Source organism: Calonectris borealis, chromosome 1 (assembly GCF_964195595.1).
Source record: "Calonectris borealis chromosome 1, bCalBor7.hap1.2, whole genome shotgun sequence".
NCBI classification, from domain to species: Eukaryota; Metazoa; Chordata; class Aves; order Procellariiformes; family Procellariidae; genus Calonectris; species Calonectris borealis.
Window position 1 is genome coordinate 63,214,708 of NC_134312.1, and position 22,238 is coordinate 63,236,945.

The 22,238-nt window shown below is 42.1% G+C and overlaps 1 protein-coding gene across 7 annotated transcripts in view; it reads right to left on the bottom strand.

Moving 5' to 3' along the window:
• Positions 1-22,238, bottom strand: part of TBXAS1 (thromboxane A synthase 1) — a 235,350-nt gene that overhangs the window by 57,383 nt on the left and 155,729 nt on the right. For all 7 annotated transcript variants that reach the window (XM_075157658.1, XM_075157690.1, XM_075157666.1 and 4 more), the window contains one exon: positions 14,356-14,670. In XM_075157658.1, coding sequence (XP_075013759.1) covers positions 14,356-14,670 — 315 coding nt within the window. The remainder of the gene's footprint in view (positions 1-14,355; positions 14,671-22,238) is intronic.

Genomic DNA, 22,238 nt, shown 5'->3' on the forward strand with positions numbered 1-22,238 from the left:
CATTACAGAATCAAGTAAGGAGGATTACAGCCCCTGTGCAAAGTCGCACAGGCGACTCTCGCAATGCAAAATGACAAGCAACATTACGCACAAGGCATCTGTGGGCAGGGTGGTTTCTCCGGGAAGTTCTCAGCACAGACCTGTGTGTTCAGGAGAGAAGGAAAAGAATCAGAAAAGGAAAACAAAGAAGGAGATGAGGAAGCACCAGGCGCGGTCTCAGAAGTATGGCAATCCCAGCTTGGCGAAGGACTGCCACCGTCCGGGTTGCTCCACGGAGCTGTCAGTGCAAGGAGCCATGTCCTGCCGCTCGATTCCTGCTGGGCTGGGCAAAAAGACAGTTTGCACATTCCTTGTAAATAAGTAGGGTCACTTCAAAGATATTTGGATCCTAGCTCTAAGCCAAACAACTCAAAGGCCCTGAAATTTCGGCTGGCTGCTCTGCTCAACACAGGTGATCAAACTAAACAGCCAACAAATTATGACATGGCACAAAAACTGACAAATGGTGGGATCTTTCTCAGTTGCCAATGTGGCGACATCTGCAGAGGTATGCCTTTCAGTACCGGAGCTCACTCACTCCTTTGGTGAGGAATCAAGCACTCCCAGTTTGCATCCAAATTGTGCATTTTATCTCACATTGAGCTTGCTCAGGCAACAGGCAGCGTTTCAGGTAACAACCTACTACTTCTTGCTCCTCCTGTCTCCATAGGAAATTGCTGGTAGTTATGACTTTCTTATTAAAGAAGGTATCAAACACATACAAATCTTTTAAAATAACAAGCCGTTGGGGGAAAAACCCACAACCTGTGACACTATCTGTAGACACGCATGCAACTGGTGTCAAGCTGTTCCGCTTAAAAGCACTTCTGCGGCACCCACCTATGACAGCCCGGCAGTGCATATTTGTGAATTTCTCACAGGCACGGAATAAAATGCTTTTAAAACATCACTTTATTCCCTCCCACTTCTCATCCCAGCAGGGATATCCACTGGCTGGTTTCTACCAGGCAGGTAGAGCAAGATCGCTTTTAAATAACAATTTCTCCCACTACTTCATTTCCCCACCCCAAAGCCTGGGGGACAGGTGTCTGAGCACTGGGGTGCCAGCACCACAAAGTACCTGCAGCGTAAAGCCACATATGCTGGAGTGAGATGTGACACCCCAGGCCACCCCCGGGGTCTGGCAGAAATTCAGCCGTGGGGTCACCACGTACCAGAGACTTTGGTGGTGAAGTCCAGGGAGTCTGAATGTTTCTCGAGCATCCATCGCAAGCAAAGCTGCTTGTAAGGACGTAATCTTCAAGAGCGGAGGGCAACAGCACAAAGCTGGGAGAGTGCCATAATTTGACAAACCTCAAAGGGGTAGCTGGGCCCTCCTTGGAAAAACAATGGAAAAACTCACCTTTGGGTGAAGGGGCATTCATACTGCTGGCAAATTGTGAAGTGAAATTCAAGTACAGCCCTCGAGACTGCTCCCCTCCCTCTCCCCTTATGCTGAAACAACATCAGAGCTATCTGCCGGTCGTGCTTAAATGCTTGTGTTTTTCACATCACAGAGGCAGGAGTTTTGGACCCCCTGATTCCTATACTTACATACCTTTGGAAATTAGCATAAACATCTCAGCTGGCTACCGATGTGATTAAGATGTGCCTCCACTTGGCAATTTTTCCTTTGAAACAAAGCAAAGGCTTTCATTTGTTAAGTGAAAATTCCCCAGTGGAAACCCCTCTCTCTTTCCCTCCCATTTCTGACCCCATATTGGGCACTTTAATCTAATTTTGGTTTGAGGTTTTAGAAGCTGAAGGCTGCTTCTGAAGATCACTGAGGGAAAAGAAATCACTGGGAGGAACATCACACTTTGAACTGAACGTCCCTGGCACAATGCACATTGGAAAAAGCACTAAGAGCATTTCCCAATCAATGTAGCCATATTTTTCACACCCGGTTAGAAGAAATGGAAACCTGTGGTAAATAATGCTGCTCTGCACAAGTCCAATTACACTAAATGATAAATTGCCTAATTATTTCGGCTCTAGAGTCTTTCCCAAGTTCTTTATCCTTTTCTTTGTAGTCACTGTCTGCAGAACAAGAGCGTTTGACTGTTACTAATTAGCGAGAGAGAAAGATGCAGGACACTTAGTAAATTCACTTCCCTTTAAATCCATCTTACAGTTATTTTTCCCCATCACGGAAAAAAAAAGTAATAATTTATTTAAAAGCTGCTCTGCTGGAAGAAATTTTTTCTCCATGACTACTCTATGATATTAAAACAGTCAGCTTTTGTTTTTTACATTCTCCGGAATGCCAGAAGATTAAAGGCACAGCAAGGTTAGATTAACACCTTGAAATTATCTGTAAGGTTCTCTACTTATCAGGCTATTAAATCTTCATTCCTGACTGCACAAAATCTTCTTCGTATCGTATCCTGAGTGCGTATGAACTTGACGCATCTTGAAAACAAATTCCAAAAAGCAAGATCTCTTAAATGTGTTTTGTTCCAGCTCACAATACAATGACTTTCTGACATCTTGTTACTTCCTTGTTCCTTCATTTGGATCAACAGCAGCAGCAAGGGGCTGTGGATAATTGCCCAATGCTCAGAACTCTTTCACTTCTTCTCAAATTTCTCCGTTAAATTTGAAGTGTAACTAGGAGTATTGAGAAAGATATTAAAGTTTATTCAAAATTTCTATTGCATCAGAAGGTCAAAATCATTTTAACGCATTCCTTCTTTTGACCTGAGGGTGTGTTAAGTATTAATAAATAAATAAATAAATAATAAAAAGCATTATGCTTTTCCCCCCCCCACTTATTAACAGAAGATTTTCTGAAATTCAATCTGTGTTTAAGATGCATGTAAAATCAAAATGTTTTACATATAAAATAATATGAATATTTTGTTGAATTCTGAAAGCACAGATTTCATACAGGTGGAAAGTATTGAGTCAACAGTACTAAAGAATGAATTCTTCTGCTTGCACAACATGCGCTAATGCGCTATGCCTTAGTGGCAGCCAGGAAGGATAATTCCTAGGACTGAGAAGGTAACTGAGTTTTCAGTCTCATTACATCTGAGACCTGACTAAGGAAACCACAAAATTTGGTACCAGTTATTAAATGGGTCTTCATGCAAGCACCTATTTACCCACTCAGTGTTGTCTAGAAACCATCAGTCCAGTCCATACCAGCTATTGGCCTTTTTAGTGTATAAAAGCCCTCAGTCTCCCCTGATCGAGGCCCCGAATGCCTATCTCAGCAGCTGCTACAGAAGTGAAATTCCACTTCTGACCAGCCCGCTTCCACAGAAAGCATTTTGGGTCACTGACCAAAACATTCAAAACGTGACTAATTACACTGAGGTACAAGTTTTTCAGTTGCTTTAAAGGATTTGATTTTGGAAAAGACCCACGACCTGTCTTTTGAAAACCAGACATCAAATTAGTTGGCAATACTAGTGAAAAATTGGTATCATCCAGTTCTCTGAGACAGCAAAATCTATTAACTGGTGTGAAACGGAACAGTCCTCAAATAGCATGCGTTTCCTACTTTTCTCTGTGTTTTTCTGACTACTCCCTCTGCACCAGTCTTGCTATCTGGTTAAGTAAGGAAATGTTCACTCATATCACTGGAAGACCACTACATTTCTAGAGCAAGGGCACACCCAGAAATACCACTTTTTCTTTCTTTCCATATTAAAAGGGAAGCATAAGATGAAGCAGGACAAACAACACAAAAGCCATCTCATGCTGATTAAAAGTAACACACACACACATTGTTAGAAATGGAAATTATTTAAATACATATGTGCTGCCAGGGTGGTAGAGAAGGAAAGAAAAAAAGGGGGGGGGAGGAGGTCACAAGACGTTCATTCTACAAGAACTGCTTTACATAATCATGAAATGCAAACTAGTTTCCATTCCTTCTGGCACAGCCTCATTCAGCCTTCACTTTGAATGCTTATTGACAAATAAATGGACTGGTTACTTCCTATTAATGCTACCTAATTTACGTACATACCTGGAGGAAAAATTCCATTTTGACCTCACATTCATACAAGCTAAGATCATTTTTAAGCTATGAATATGTTGAATACAAGTTTAATTTCTTCTTGGTTGCTGCTGGGGATTTGCTGTTTCTTAACAAATTAGGCATGTGTTCTCCTCAGCTCAGCTTTCGCACCTTATGCATATAATATGTGCAATTCAGGAATCTGTGTTGAACTTCCAGATGAAAGACCTTCTTTTCTTCAGCCATGATTCATTCCCTCCTTCCTCCTGTCTCTCATATGCAGGCATGTGCGCACAGACATGACTTGTTAGTTGGTTTTGTTTTATGAGCTGTTCCCCAATAACTCTCCTTCTCTTCCTCTGCCCATGAAAAGTCCTTATCAAGAAAGTGGTACTTGTTTTCATGAATCTCAAGAGTCACTATTGTCCTGACCAGGGAAAGTGCTATTAAAGCAAGATTTTACTCCTGAGTCTTGAAGGCATCTCAGAAGCAGAGAGGTCAGTGGAGATGCCCGCAGCAGACGAGGATGTCAAGGCTGGACCAACGTCTTCATCCCCTGAAGAATCTGCCTGTCAATCTGGATACATGGAGGGATCTCATTCCAAATGGATGCTAACTAACATAGAGCTTGAAAATGCTTCTTTGTTTAGTTTAGTGTTTAACATTCCCCAGGAGACGAGTTCCTGCCTGATGAATGCAATTGGCTGCTAACGCTGAGACACAGTGTGGGGTCCTGACACAGATGTCCAAGGCCACCCTCTCTCATTTGTAAGTTCTTTCAGGGCCAGATGGTTTGGTTTCTCTGATTTCTTGCATCTGAGGTTGTGCCTATGGCTGGCTGTCCTCCCTTTCATTGCTAGGTATTTACAATTCAGCAGCACATAAATTATGGAAAACATTTTGATGCCTAACTTCCACGAAAAAAACCCAATATATATATATTAGCATAATACCTTTCCAGACTTGACCCCTACTTCACACAGAAAAAACTCCTGAGTGCTAGACAGACTGCCATCCAAAGATCAGGCAGTACCTGTGAAGGGCATCCCCATTCCTGAGAAGTCATGCCATGTGCACCTCCCCCTTCCTGCCATATGTAGCTCCTCTGGCAAGACTGGTGAGAGTATGTCCCTCCCAAAGTCGTGGAGAAGGGTGATGTTATTTACTGCGGTTGGAGCTTATCTCGTTACTCACTTCCGCAAGGCTCAACTGCCCAGTGCAAAATTTGATCTACCAATTCTACCTGGAACTACACTCCGTCCTGCAAATAATGTTACCTATCTGTAGCTAAAAAGTTAACACTGATACTGGTAGTTAGCATTGATTAAACATTGATATTGGTATGAATTTGGTTTTTTCTGTCCCTGGGGGAAGCATGTGGATTGCTATATAATGTCCAGAGTGGTACACAGGAGCAGTTGGGATACGAATCCTGAAGAAATCTGTAACCAGTTTCTTATTCAGCAGTGATATTTTTCCTTAGATTAAAAGCAAATATGCTCTTTCCTCCATAAAAGCCTCAGATGGAGGGGCAGGGGGGAAGGAATAGAAAGACGGGGAAGATGCATCCTTCCCTTTACTTCCTCTTTAAACAAATCTGTCTAATCACATTTAAAGTACTGTATTATTAACATCTTCACCATTAAATGTTCCATGTCACTAGAAAAATTTATTCTTTAACATGAACCCTCTAGCAGTGATAGCGGGTCAATTATTACGAGGATGGCAAAATATCAGGAAAATTCAGGGGTGAATATGAGTATCTGTCTAGCATACATTACCTGAGACTCCGTTTTGCTCAAGAATAGCAATAAGGCAGAGTCACTGAGCAACATGTGACATTGCAAGCAAAAGATAAATTAATCTTCATGGGCAAAAGACTGATAAGCTTGAACTGAACAAATGGAAAAATAAAAGTCTTTTTTTTTTTTTTTTTACTTTGGTGAAGAGGGGTAAATGAACCCTGCAATGTCAACAACAACAAAAAGTTCCTTGAAATATGAGCACATTAATCATCTCAACAACACCTCACTCCAGGCCACTATAGAATCACCAGTTCCCAGCTGTCAAAAGGATTCCCCAGCAAAGAAATAAGTGTTTTTCACACCCAGGTTGTCTTTTTGGTAGGGTTCTTAGAAAAGTCAAGGAAGGGGGACAATGCCAATATACCACTGGGGTTTAAAACATTGACTTTGTTCCTATAAGCTAACAGTAGACTTTTCAAAAAAGCAAAGCCAAAACATTCCAAAAAGACACCCTGGACTTACCAGCTGATCAACTCAACTCTTTCCATATTATAAATAACCTGACTCTCCAGGAAGTGCTTATCTTTTTAAGAGGTACCTGTGGAGAGCAGAGACCCGTAGATACAGTGTAAGAACTACAAATACATGGTAAGGAAAAAGACTTGCCCTCATGTGGCTCCTGGCTGGTCACACTCTCCCTGCTTGCCCATGCTTCTGCCAAAGGCTGCCTACAAACCACAGCTTCTGTAAAGCGGGAGCAAGCAACAGGGATCTTCCAGAGAGGCCTCCAGGACAACTTCTCTGGCGGGCGCTGTGAGGGTGCCTGGGACAGCAAGGCAACCCATGCAAAGAGATATCTGCTAAGGCTTGCACAGCCAGCAAACTGAGCCCAAGCTTTCCCCCCTAGGTGCTTCCCTTCAGCGTTTGAGTCTAGGAACAGGCTTGTGGCAAAGTGCGCGAACATGAGGCGGGCTTGGGCTCAAGAGCTTTCTCAGGCCACCTCTCCTTATACAGCAGAGACACAAGTCAGTAAAGAGACCAAAGCCCTGAGTCTCAGAGGTCCTTAAGTGGTTGAAAGTTAGGAAGAGTTAGGAACCAAAATAACCTCTGCCCAAGAAAAATGACTTCAGGTCTCTCGAGTCCAAAGCCTGCATTCAAATCAGTAGATTCCAGATACCAAGAGAAGGAGGGAAATGCAGGGAAGGGCTTATTGTCTTCTCCTAACTTAGCAATCTTCAACTTGTATATACAGAAGCACCATGAGACAGATAATTAACTAATTTCAGATACTGAGCAATTGTATGAAGAACTGCAGAGATATAACCTAACAGCATTCAGTCTCTGCATGTTTAAAAGCATCTTTTTATTTGTTAACAACAAAACCGACTGCAGACAGCTGACACTTGTGAATGATGTGAGGCTCTGCAACATCTTTTCAAACAAATAAAGAAATCGGAGGGTCATTTCCTTCAACAGAATAAAAAGCAACAGCATACAATATTGCTTGTGCTTACTGGTTTTGTATGTTTTGTGCGTGTATGTGTATGCATGTGTAACAGCGACTCTCTTCTGTGGACTTTTTTCTGCAAACTATTTACAATTCAGTCTCCCTTGATAAATGCAAGCCTCCACCGTCAGCAATATTTGCTTAGTGAAGCTTAGTCTCTGTAGTTGCAAGCTTCTGAGAGCATAGTGCCTTGAGATACTACATGAAAGGCACCAAACTCATGCAAATTGTTGTGGTAATTCCCTGACAGTGCCATCTCTCTGACTTTCACCTCTCATTTTCACTAATGCTCAGAGAAAGCAGTCTGTGCTTCCAAGGAGATTCTCTGCATAAACAGCTTAAAAATCTAAAGTACTCAATCAGGCACAGAGACACCATAAAAATGGTCCTACCTCTCACTGCTCTCTGGGAATTTTATTGGAAGGGAAAATTTTGAAATGGCAAAATCTCTTAACAATAAGACATTTCCGTTAGACTACAGAGATATTAGTGAAGGAGCTCTTCAATGCAAAGAACAGAATCATAAGCCAGTGTAAAACAGTATGACTCCACTCAAGTCAATGATGACGTGCCAAGTTACCCCAGATGAGCAACTGCCACAACCAGTATGTCTGATAAATTACAGCGCCAAAGTCATAAATGGTAAAGGAGGAGCTTATGTATCAGTCCAGTTCAACCCGGCCCATTCACAACTGACCACACACAGCAGTTAAAATGGAATTAAACTGTGCCTTTTCATAAATGAAACTATGGATTGCAATGACTTTGGGCTGGCATCATTCAATATTATCGACATGAAGGAATACAGTTGAAACATAGTCTGGTCAACGTTTTCAATTAGACATACTGAAAATATTCCTGGGCCCTAGAGCAATAGAAAAGCAAATATTTATGGGAACAGGAAGATTTCTTTCCATTAAAGAAAAACCACCAAATCTCCATTTAAATAGTGAGAGAATATGGCAGGACTTTGAAGTTTCTTTAAACTTTATGGGCTCTAGCCAGCGGTGAAAATGTTGGTAAGACACACCAGGACTGAACAGTTACGCTAGTGCTTTGTGTGGATAGAAAACTGGATGGAGTAGAGACATGCTGGGGCTTATCCTGCTCTTTATTCCTCTCCACACTGATGTTTCTAAGCAGTGATAAACAAGAGCTGTACATGGCATTTTAAAAATAGAATGGAAAACCCAGTTGGTCTTGCAGTCTCCAACGAATGTTTTACAGTAATAGCTGCCCTTTTACCTATTTACTTTTATTTACTACTCCTGACTCCTGTGTTCTCCTTCACCTTTGCCAGGGGTCCTGAAAGTATTCCTAGGCATTAGCAGCAAGGAGGAGCAAGCTGCTACCAGACCTCTTCTGGCTAGCACAGAGCCCCTGCAGCCTTGTGTATCGGTGCAGCAACACGTCTCAGGTTCTGTAACGAGCACTAGGCCTTTAATGCAACGTTTTCTTGTGGTGCTTTAAGTAATGAGAGGTTTATGTAGATACGAGCTAAAAAACAAAACTTGTAAGTACCAAGTCTTCCCATTTATTAATGCAAGACACGGTTGTCTATTACTGAGAATGTGCAGTAAATTACTCCTGAAGCTGAGATTAGAATTCAGGGTGCTCCTTGCTCCAGATTTCTCTACGTTCGGCACCTTCAAGTATGCATTTCTTTATTACCTGGAGGCAGAGCAGTTCATTCTTATACCTCTTTTGCCCTCCTTAGCTTCCCCAAAGCATACTTGCTTTCCCTCCCTCAAGAAAATGACCTCATTTGAGTGGTTTAACCTGATCTGTTTACTTTGCAACAGATCACGAGCACATACATAGCCGCTTACCACATTTCACCTAAGGGCAACAAATAACTTCTTATGAGAAGTTAACTTGATCACCTGTTTTTGCAATCTATTTTGTGCCACTACTCTTCCTGTCTAAAATTGTGCAGTCCAGTAAAACAACAACAACAACAAAAATTTATAATTGTGAATGACTCATGCTTGAGAGGAGGGAGAAGGGAGGGAGGGAGAGCGACATTTACATGCTAAAATGGGAAGAGAGGTAAGAAAGAGAGATCTCATATCAAGGGAATCCCTGGCATGGAAGATGCAGCAATTTTTCATGCTTTAAGCACTGTGGCTTAGGACAAAACACACAGAGCAGCTCAGAGTGCAGTGGGGCTCAGAAACAAGTGTCCATCTGCTCAGAACAAATGCGTGCTGCAGGCTTGCTATGCTTTTGCTAAGCGCACACACACAAAAATAAATAAAAATCAACTTGCTTTTACAACAAAATAATCAGTCACAAGTGCAAAAACTGTTCATAAATACATGTCTTCTGAAGGACTCTTTAACAACTGTGCACAGGAATCCTTTTTTGACAGACATGGAGAGGGTGAAGACCATAGGTGTATTCCTTCTCACCTGCTTAACGTGGATAAAAACATCTCTTTCACAACTGTATAGCCTCTAATAGTTTAGGGATGGTTAGCCACAAACCCTATAAAAATAATCGAGTCTTGAAATAGCAACCTTTTTTTTCCCCCCGTCCTCTTTTACTGGTATATACAGGCTGGCTCCTCAGCTGATGCATATCATCATACCTGTACTAATACCAAACACGTTGTGCCAGTTTACAACCTTCTGAAGATCTGACCCCTTCCTGCTGTCCTGGAAACAGATCTGTGGTCTCTGCAGAAAGTCATATTCTTTTATACACACACAGATGTAGGCGTCCTGCCCCCACTAGCTCACATTTAACTCTCTTTTCATCTTGTTTATTTTGTCTTCATGGTATCAAAGCAAGCTGCACATCCAGCAACAAGCTTGCAGCAAATAGGTGCATCTTATTTTCAGTGGATGGCCCTGCACAGGGCACATACTACACCCCCAAGGGATTCATGAAGAGGGCCAGGTCAGAGTCTCTACAATTTTAATTTCAGTTCGTCTGTTAGAGGAATTAATGTTCGAACTTGGCTTTCCCAGTGCAGTTGGAACAGACACAGGGATTCTCAGGTAGAATGGGAAGATGCAGCGTGTGGTGACAGTAGTCACCACTCAGTACCCTGTCTCTCTGCTTCCCCAGAGACGATGAAAAGCTGTGCACTCCCTTTCCTTACACCCCAAAGATCCAGACAGAGCTGATAAGGGCAATAACCTGTGTGTTTTGTCCTCTACAATAATCGAGGACAGAGGATTCTTCTGCTTGCCAGACTCTGAAATGGGCCAGGTGCCTTTTCGCACTTTCAGGGAAAGAGACATCATCAAGCCTCCACACTGAGCTATGAGCCAAGAGAAGATCTAAACAGTCCTTTAGCGAACAGATGAGGAAGGTCCTGGAGGTAAAAAAAGAGGCGACAACCCATGACTTGCTCCAGGCACTGTTTTCTGAGGACACTTGCCTGGAAGTGCCATCAGTGTATTCAGGCAATGTGGTGGAGAGAGGCAGACGGGTCTCCCAAGACCGCTCTGAGACAAACTTAGCTGGACACAACACAGCAGTACAACACGGTCAGTCGGACCTGCCTCTCCTCTGGGATCCCGACTCCCAGCATAGCGCTGGGGCTAGACCACTTCCAGCACCTAACCTTGTATTTTTGCACCACACCGCAGCAGCTTGCACCAAGCTAGCGCAGGGATCTCTAACAGGGCAGTGCCTTGGCTTTCTCTTTCCCCTTCATGCTGTCCCATTCTGCTAAGGTAACCACTATGCAAGCAAGACAGATGAAGATCAGAGCAAACTCAGGGGTATCCTCAAGTACAACACCCAGAGCCACCAAAATACTGCTGTACGCCCAGATGGACCGACCTTGCTCTCCTTACCAGCTGCCACAAAGTCACCGTGCTTTGAGTTTTTAACTGGTGTGCCAAAAAACCTGGAACTGCGCCTGTCATTTATAGCACCTTTTCTCAGATGGCTCTCACATGTCTTTATAAACTTTAGTAAATGAGTGTATAAATCACTCTGTCCACCACCAAAGTACAGCCATTTCTGGGATGATACACAGCAGCTGCTGTAAAATCAGACCGCAGCTCTACAACACAGATTAGGGCAATAAAACATGCTGCATGAGGCAACTGAAATGGTTGGAGGAAGGAAGGGGGAACGTCATGAAGAGCATTTTGTAGTTATAATTACCCGAGTATAAATATGGCTGAAGAGGGTACTGTGTTTAACGCTTGCATATCGGCAAATCAAAGCAGTCTTCCACTACCTGTCAAAACAACCTGACTGTACCGTTCTCCATGTTTTGGCCTTCTAAAGCCCTTCCTTTCTGAAAATTGCAAAGCACCTTGATAAGAGCAAAGCTGATGTGCTGAGCACAAGCAATAACCTAATCAAATTTCTTAGCAACTGACTTGATAACTAACTGAGAGCCTGTAGCTGCTATGCCCCCTCCTTTCGTCTCCCCTGCATGACAACTGAACATAGCATCTATATATTCCCAGTTTTAAAATAGCTTCTGCTCCCATAACTTGCAAACCGTTTGCATAGATCTTATTTTCTAGGCTAAAAGTACGTAATTACAGTCACTAAGGGGACTGTACTGCTGCATCCTTTTCCTTATTCTGGGATAGGCTCCTTGAGCAGTGCATTGCCCCCCCTCAAATCATGACATGTTTATAATAGGAAATCTTTTGAAGGATGGGGCTGCACAGATTAGATCTCTGAATTTCCTGGTATCAAGGACAACAGATGAATAGTTATCCTTCTCTCCCTCTTCTCCTTGGCCATACAGCCGTATATGCATCATCTAAAGCTAAACCTGAAAACTAGTAAAGCATGGGGAAGTGATTTGAAAGGTACTTGCAATCAATATATGACATGGGACAGCATGGTTTGGGATGAGGTCACCAGTTTGGGTTGAGGCAACACACAGACTGTGTACAGTGCTGACGTGCAAAAATCATTCATTTAATTTGAGTGCCATCTCTCTACACCAAGTTTTAAGTTCTCTGCCACAAGTGTCCCTAGCTCCACAACCTCTCCTAGATACTGCAAAAGCTGAAATTATTAGCAAAATATTTCTGTTAGAGAACCAAGAGAGTCAAGCATTACGCGTTTGAATTGGATTATTATTGAAATACTACTAATAGTGAGTGACAGCTCAGACAGACCATACACAACATAGGGTCCATTTCGTTCTCTAGCTTGGGTCAGGAGCACACACATGCAAGTCTCTTGCACTGGTTCACAGTGCAGTCTCCAAGTCCACAGCAAGGGCTCCTTTAACTGGAACTAAACCAGAAGATCAGTCCAACTGCTAAGGGGAATTTGGTACACAGGGCCAGATTTGAACTAACCCAAAATAAACTGCTGAGGTGTGTCCAGTGTGCACCCAACAGTCCTCACTACCAACTGTGCTAGATGACAAATCTGTGTCTACGGGAGCACACTACTTGTTAACGTAGACATAGCCATATACATGGTCTCCCTATGTGAAATGTCTGTAAGCAATCGGCCAGTTAATGACTGCTTGCAGTCAGCTTTCGATGCACTTACATGGAAAAGTTTACTAATTCATATCCCCATCTACAGACAGATATGAATGACATCGTGAACCTATCATATTGGATGCCTCTCCCAGCAATTTCACTTTGGTTTCTTAGGCTGTCGGTTTTCAGGAACTGGCGAGGAGATGAACCGTATTTTCCTTGGGGCTGCATAACAGGGGTTGCTGTGTGCAACTCTGCCACGAGTATTAACCTGTAAACTGCGCATACTCCAGGCCAAGTTGCACCTTCACATCTTTGCAAGCCTTAAGGAAGCCAGTTGAACTAACCGGACACGAGGGCATAATCAGGTCTGCCGTATTTGAATGAAACAAGTAAATACGCTCCAGCTGGAGTGTTGTAGAGCTAATAACCTAAGAATATAACCCAGGCCCTATAGGTTAGAACGTAACACATCAACGGTTTCATTGTATTGAGTTAACTCACACCAGAGGTATGAGGCATGCACCGAGAAAAAGCTCTGTAGATCAGATTGCGCAGTCCTGACCTCCACTGCTGTCATCCATCTGCACCCTCAGAGCAAAAGCAATCTTAGACGGAGAACCACCATGCTCAGAACCTCATCATGCAAGACAAAAGAAGACATCCTCTGTATACACAAATCATGGCTTTTATGTTTGTACAAGCAAAAGGAGGGAAATGGTAGCTTTTGAATGGGCACACTCTGCATAGAGAGAATTTTCTATCACCAGCAAAGCAGAAAATTATACAACTCTTTTCTTGTTCTGTAAATACAACACAGAGGATGGAATGCGTAAAAAGTATGAAACTCCCAAAACTGTATAGTTAAAGCTTTCAGCATGCAAATCAAGCAGCTAAAATCCTGCAAGACAGCCATGCCTAGTGTCATTTTATTCCTGTTAGCCTCGTGATCCATTATAAAAGCGCTCATGAAAAGAAAAAGACCCTCAGTCTGAATTCTCATAACTAACAACTTGTGCAGAGAGTGTAGGGTGGAAGAACGGCTGCTGCATGGTCTGCTAGATATACAAAATATTGTCAACCGTTATCCAGGAAACATAAGTGCCCTTGGTAAATACAGATAGTAAAGGAGAATTAATTTGAACACAGTATAAGCAAATGAGATATTGTGATTTTTTTTTAAGCATACACATATATTCTGCTGCTCAAGAAAAAAAATGAAGTATGAACATTTAAAGCAAAACTTTGCAGTCTATGGTTTCTAAGAACGCTGTTTATGTCCTTACAAAGATAAGTAAATAAAATTGACCACAAAAACAATAAAAGTATCTGGACAAGAGGAAAAAAAAAGAAATGTGTAGTTTTAGAGTCTGGCGACAGCTGGTTTAATTCAATAATGTAAAATATTTTGTAAAGGTTAAGCTTTCGCTATGACACAAAGTTTCTGGGCCACCTCTTCAGTTGCTATAAAGTGACACTATTTAACAGTTTCCAAAAAAATCTAAACAATATGGATTAATTTTGAATTTTTGGCTGAAAATATTAATAAAATGTTAATATATCCATACATAACTGAGACAAATAGGGGTCATGCAGGTGCCACAGTGGCATGACAACATTCACATTGCCTTGCTCCCTGCATGAAGCTCCACACCAGCACATCGTACTCACGTGTTTTGCTGAGAACTCATCGACTTCCTGAAGCACCTTCTCCTGGCACTCTGGGTTGGTGGCTAGCAAGTACGTGGCAAAGGACAGTGTGCTAGTGGTGGTCTCGTACCCAGCGATCAGGAACAGGAAAGCTTGGCCTGCTATCTCATCCTCCGTTAACGTCTTCTGAACCTTTTCCGATGGGGCCCTGCCAGCAAGAGGTGCCTCGTTCTGTCTGGAAGTGGCAGATGGACTGATCACATCAAAACACCCGGCTGCCAGGGAGTCAGCTGAGTCACGGGAGTCGAGCATCCACTGAAGAAAATCTCTGCGCCTCTGCAGAATACAGGATGAGAAGAAGCACAAAGAATGGGTCACAGAGCAATGCCTTTACTCATGGGGGATGGAAGGAGAGAGTTGTTTCCTATTTATACTGCCCACTTGGCTCCCAGAGAATGGCCACCCGCCTTTCAGCGAACTAGGAGACTTCTATAAATCAGCTGGAAATGCCATCACTAAGAGCCGGTCACTGCTTTCTTCCCAGTGGGATGAGACTGATCTGCTCCCCATACATAACAGGTACATATTCTCACAGAGGATTGCTAACGGCCAGCTCCATACAGAGCTTCTTTCATCCTCAGGGTGAGTTCTTGGCACTTGCTGGAAGTAAGGGGGTTGACACAGTCAATGCACGGTCCCATGTGCACCTGCCAAGTAGAGGTGGCACAACTCACGCTTGGAGGAGTTGGCCCATCTATTTGGGGGCACCATCCTCCTTTGTTCACATGGTCCAAAGAATGAAAGTCACCATCTAGGTTTAGGGTTGCATCTGCAATAATTTCTGGGCCAGTTTAACAAGACAGGACTAGAAACTGATCTTAGTAAACTGGTGCAGCTTTTTATGAGAAAGTACAGTTATGAATACTTGTACCAACACAGCATTTTTAAAATTTTTTTTTAAACATATTTGCAGAAACGCATTACAACAGTAAGCATTCCTCTACCATAAAACCTGTTTGGGTGGCTTTTCTTTGCAAAATGCCGACTGAATGATTCTACTGTTATGAAAACTGCTTTCTTTCACACTAGTTTCTGACAGAAAAACTCTAATAAACAGACCTACGGACAAGAGTGAGTTGACTCCAAACCAGTCTGGACAGCAAGCTTGATTAGGCTTTGAAATATAACCCAAAAGGTTTGAATTGACTTTTGGGAGTGGGCATAACAGAATTGTGCTGAACCTAAACCATAAGGCTATGTGATTGATTTTCAATTCCTCAAATACCAACAGAATACATGATAGCTCAAGGACTTAGAAGTGACTGCAGCGCTGGAACATGACAACTTGTGCAGTGGGATCGACAAAAGAAGGGACCAAGTCTTTCTTCAAACGAAAAAAAAAATGCTGTAAAGCTGCATTTATCTGTTAAAAAGAAATCATCTGAATGATTTCTTGGATCTGATCGTTGAGAGATAAAGCAGAAAAAGGAAAAGCCAGAGAAAAGGACAGGCAAACAAGATAAGAGTAAGGAAGGATTGATTAATTAATTATAAACGTCAAAGGACTTAATCAGATTTTTTTTTTTCACATGACATGGGGAAAAAGAGCAGTGAGACAACAAAAGAGCAGAAATACTTAGTGTCCTGTGCTTAGCTCTGCTGCCAACAAACTGTTCTGACTGACCTACAGGCAGAGAGGAATGGTTATTTTGAGGTTTGAGTAATACAAGGGATTGGCACACTGCCTCTTTAAGAGCTCCTCCCCTCCACTCCACAGAACCTTTTCATTTTGCACGTGTACATTATGCACCTCGTAGCCATGACCATACTGCATCTTGCACCCTGGTACACCCAAGAATCAATGCTCCAGATAGCAGCCAGTGCCGGTCACTGCACTCTGAAGGACTCTACAAATTGGCCAGTCAAACTGCATCGCCTCTAAGGCACGGGATACATGCTTTTCCCCCAGTAAGTGAAGACACACAAAGCAACATTATACAAATTGTGCTCAGCAAATGAACCCCAGCTCTGAAAATACTTCCTTGTGCCTAGACTTAGGCACAATTGCCACATTTAGATTGGCCATGCTTCCTTGGTCTCTCATTTCTAATACAGCAAGCCAAAAGTTGCAACTGCCCTGCCACAGTTATCCTCCTCCAGCGTGATAGGATGCCTCTGCTCTTTTATGTTCCTCTAGGCTGGAGGAAACAAGACTTCACGCATACTTCAGCTGTGCATAGCTAAAAATCTCATTTAACTTTTCCAGGAAGGGCTTTATTCACATTCTAGGAGTCCATGTATTGCACAACTCAGAGTCCAACTCTTTGGCATAGTCTACGCTTCAGGGATTTTCCTGGTACATATATTTGGGTTAGGCCATTTTTTAAATAATAAAAACCAGAACAATCCAGTTCCAGTGTGTTCATTAGTGTGTGGATAAACTAGTCCAGTATAGTAATGAACTGCATCTGTAGAGATATTCCCTTTTATCCATAAGACTAGTCATCATCACCTAAACTACCTTTATAACATAAAAATGTATAATTACATTCATATTCAGTGGAGTTGTAACACTGTAACATACTATAGTTCAAATGGTATAACATTTGTTATAGTTCTGCATTCATCCTTCTCTAGCTGTGAATTTTCTTGTAAACAAACCCATTGCTCTCTGAGGGTTTGCAGTTCCCAGTCATGAGCTGTTAGCTGAGTCTGGTCTTATATTTAGACAATACACTCTGGAGACCCTATAAGATGTTTCTCCAGCCTTAGACAAAATCAGGTCCCGGCTTTATACAAAGCATCTGGTTATTGCTACAATAGTAAAGTAATAATCATAATGACTAGTGAATAAAATTTCATTCATGAGAATTTTTGCTGAAAGCAAACTTAATGAATGCTAGCACAAGTGAATATTCCCAAGAATGTGCTCTGAAATGCCTCTGTGGCCATTTTGAGAAGCTCTTTTTATTACTCACATAATATATTTGGTCAGGAATTTAAAAGCTTGTCTTGTTGCAGAATCTGTTTATAAGGTCACCCTATCGAGAAACAACTGGATACCTTATCTGTGCCATGTAATTTGCTCACAGGTGAGCAGGGGTTGCTAAGAGCAATGGCTTCATAAACAATCTTTACAAAAACAACATTCATTTGTAAAAACTACTTGAATAACAGTGGGGGGGAAAAAAGCATAAAATTAGAAAGATGCAAGCTTTTTTCAAGATAATTCTACACAGTGGAAGGAGCTATATTTTAGCAAAGCTTCTCTTCCTTATGGTTCATTCTACTTCACTTTAGGCATCAGTATAGAATGCAACATAAAAAATCGTCATCAACCCAAGCGAGAGAAAAGATTTCCAGGGTTATAACCGATCATAATGAAATATATTTTTCTTCCGCACCATCAGGATGGAAAAATCACTCTGACTCAAAAACCTAACAATGGCAATGGAGACAAACACTAGCATAAAACCAAATATAATTGGATTGTTAAGTGCTCGAAATGAGGAAAAGGTATCTCATGAAAATTCACGGGGGTTTTCTCCACCTTGGTTGACAGCAGAAAAAAAATAAACCTGCAGTTTTTTCGATTTGACAACAGACCAGGTACTGACAGTGTCACTGCACAAAAACGTTCTCTGGTCATCACATACAGCTGCTAGCTTCCTTTTTCCATCAGGGACATTTGTTTGATTTTCCTCACAAAAAGCAGAAGCCCATAATAGCCTCTATCCTGTCCTCTGACACTTGCATAGTTATGTTACAATGGCCTCAGAAATAAGTTCCTGCTCAAAAGAACGGCGTGCCAATGCGACGGACTCTTGTTTTGCCCCCGTACAACACAGAGCCTATCTTTAAGCCAATGAAAATTGAATGGAAAGCTACTATTTGAAAAAATCTAATTTGAATGCAGTATGGGACAGGGTGCATGTCTAACTTGGTGGTGACACAGACATCCCCTTTAAAATATATAATAAGACAAGCCCCGCTTTCAGCTTCCCCAAGATAGACACCTTGCAATATATTTCCTGACACCAGTGTTCTGGGCCGTATCATTTCTCTCATTAGTCTCCTTAAACATCACCTGGCCATGCAGAGAAATCATTCTGCACAGAACCGTAACGAGCTATGTGCTACACACTGGAAGAATAGATACGTGCTATACTGGGGAAGGCCAATCCGTCAGTATCTATCACCCCTCCTCAAATCACTGCTTTTAAGTTTTGCGGCTGTCAGAAGAAGAGAGAGATATCGCTCACGTGCGTGATGTATCATGACTTTTCTCACAGGAGGCAAGGGTCCTGGGGGGTGGGGGATGTCTCCAACTCTTTCCATCTTAAACAAGGAACTGTGTTTTCATATCTAAGATTGACATACCAGCTGACTTTTTGGCAAATTCACTGCTGCTTTGGGGATCCAGGGGACCTTTGGGTTATGCCAGTCAACTTCTCTGCAAGGTGAAGTCAAAAATTACTTAAGGAAAACTACCAAATATATATCAGTTGGAATTTTTGTTCTTATTGCTGTGATTTCAGTTGTGTTTTCTGCAAACTATATTCCAATTTTGCACCACTCTGATAGTTCAGCTCCCCATTTTGAATTCAAAAGAGCCCAGAACTACAAAAAGCAACTTAAAGATAAATCAAGGAATCAAACTAGATGACATAATCGGTTGGTATTCTGTAAACCACTTGCTGTGGTGCAAAAGTCACACAAATGTGATGCTGCTAATATAATACTACTCACAATAGACTGTGCAGACCTTCCCAGCCTTTCTCAAATGCTCTGATGGCAGCTCAAAAAAGCAGAAGCTAAGCTTCAGAATCCTTATCTAACAGGTAGAAAGCTCACATCTCATATTATTTCAGTTTCCTACAAACCTGTACAAACACTGCTGTATCAGTTTATATCCAGTTTACATCACTATTTGTAAGTTTGATTTAGCAACGATCTTTTTAGGTGAGACAAACCTGTATCACCCTGAAGTTATCAGTAAAGCACTGCGGTAGCTACCCAGATCCTTTTGAAAAAGAAGCACAAAATGCAGTCCCACTAACACTATCATTTTGCCGAACTGCTTTGAAAGGATCAAATTCAACCTCTCTCTAACACTTCCAGGTTTTATTTGGTTTCTCAGTGAAATCACAAAAAAGCCAGTCTTTCTGCCAATACATCCAGTCCCAAAACATTTCAGAGAGATCATCCTTTTGCCTTGTGCTTGAACCCAGAAGCTGGAATTAACTGAGAGGTCAGAACTGACAGCCCTCAAATTTGTGCATCTGAAGGTTGGGGGCATGGTGCTCTCACGGGTGATGCTCAGTTCTGGAAGGACCTGGAGTCTGTTGAACTGCAGGGTACAGCCATTGTTCAAGAGTGGTTGGGAGACTTTCAATCTGGCAGAAAAACCTCTTTTGTTTGCATTTGTTAACATCAGCTGGTGAAACCACTGTAATGTTTTTATTGTAAATGAGCTGAATGTCTGAGGGCAGGCATGTCTTACAAAGCAATATAGCTTGCATTAAAAACCTGAGTAAATTTAAAGAAAAAAAAAATATTCACTGAGTGTCCACTTGGAAAGTGGAGCAGCCTTTTACCAGCCTGGCCTGATCTTAACATCTGTAGTGAAACTTCAGACTGCGAAGATTTTGTATAACTTTGGACTTGTTCTGATATTTTCATATATTATCATCACTAAACTCCTATGCAAGTTTCTGGCACTAGTTCACAGCAATGAGGGAGCACTGTGAGTATTCAGTGACACCGCATTTGATGTCAGAAGCCACAGCAATGCCTTTTCTTTCTACTTGAATGAAAAAAGAAGTGTCCCTACAATAATGTTGCAAAAATGCTACACGAAATGCCGAGCAGGCCCAGAAGGGGCAGATACGTCAGCAAATTGATGAAAGCATGTGAGCATGGAAAATATTAAACATGGTAACAAAACGTATCTTCTATATGTGACCAATGTTCTTTTAAAAAATAAAAATAAAAATAAGAGTAAGTGTAAATTCAAGAACGACATAGATTTTATTGTCCGAGTTTGCCACTAAATCTGCAGAGTGGCCGATATGAATTACTGGTTAAAGCACTGACCTCCACAGAAGCTGGGATGCTTAAAGCTGCACTCCCTTTTTTGCCTTTAAAACACAGCTATAACTGGTGCAGCTTCTCCATCTGTAAAATCGGTACAACACGCATCAAATCTTATAAAACCCCATGAGGAAAAGCTAATGATGATCTCAGAAAACCCTTTAAGACCTAGGATGAAAACAGATTTACAGAGACTCAAAGAATTTAAGGCAAAAGCACCATCACATCGGGGAAAGAGGCCTGGAAGGAACTCAGCAAGTTGTCTACTCCATCCCCTTGCCATGAGGCAGCACTAGCTGAACCAACACTGACAGCTGTTTGTCTAACCTGTTCTGAAAAACCCAGCCAAATTCCAGGTTCCCACAGCCTCCCCAGGCAGTCTACCCCAGCACTGAACCATTTTCATCACTGGAGAGATTTCCCCTCCTCCAGTGAGTCACTGCAGATATTGCAGATCATTAGCTTTCTCCCAGCTACACCTGTAACGCCTGAGGCTCCACAACCTGTACTTGTATATGTGTCTCTCTCTATACATATTACTTCAGTAGGTCTTTAACAAAGTATGCTGATAACAGAAAAATCATACTGCTAAAAAATACAAAACCATTTTCACATGATAGTGCCTCCATTCATGAGGTGAGGGAGAAGAGTGCTCAGGTACTGCTGGTTTCTTCCTCAAAAATTTTGCACTTTTCTGACCTTCAAAATGCAAAGTTAAAGAAAGTTAGTAATCTACAGAGGCATGGGCAAGCCTGAGTTGACCTGAAAATAAAGCTGGGGGGACTTCTTAAAAATAAGATTTTATTAGGGACCCATCTCCCTTCAGCTTAAACTGCTGCAAGTGGCATTAGAGGGCTGACATCTTGAAAGACAACAGTCTCCTTCTCGAGATGTTCCCACACAGTCCAGGGACGAAAATGAATTTAAATTTCAGCTCAAATTAGTGAATGGAGAGAAAGCAAAGAACTAGTTGAGACCAGCTTAACATAGCTCTTTATGGCTCTTGTAGAACGAGGCTGGTTTTAATCTTAAGTGTGTGGACCTGTTGACCGTGAGCTGCAAAGATCCTAGCCGGAGGCCTAACTTGGCTGAAGTACATTTATGTATAGAGATACTATAATTATGGGAGAAAGAAAATACGGCACACACCTATTTGATTGTTTCATTAATTATGTGGGCCCTATGGCTTGCCTAGAGAGCTGGAAACCCTTCCAGTAGTTCTTCAGTGTAAAACCAAGAGATTGCCTGCAGCCTGATCCATTTGTACCCCTAATGAACTCACCGTTGTCTCTGACTCTGGGGAGTTTCCTTCCAATACCACGCCGAGCAGAATGAGCTGGGTGTCTAAGAGAAGCACTAAATTTCTCCACGAAATTCAGTCTAACGGCAAACAAGTGTCATGCACTTTGTGGCAGCTGGTTGGCATCTCTGCCGCGTTGGGCTGCCAGCCTCAGCCCAGAGCAAGCACAACAGTATAACCGCCACACTCCCGCCATTGCATGCACACGTGGGGAAGGCTCAGAAAATGCAATGGCTAGAGAGTCTCATCCAGCTTTCCCAATCCCTGCATCATGGTGAGCAAGAGACACTGGTAGCAAATAACAGCGGACTGCAACCTCCTTATTCTGTATTTGCTAAACATTTAGGATAACAACTCTCCGATAACGACTCCCGGCATTATCAGAGTACAAACAATAAATATTGGATTTGTGTGTGTGGTAGCTGAGCTTCTCCTGGCCCACACATGTTTTGCTGCTTGGAGGTGGAGGAGTGAGGTTATCAGAATACACAGTGGGCAAATACAGCAGGAG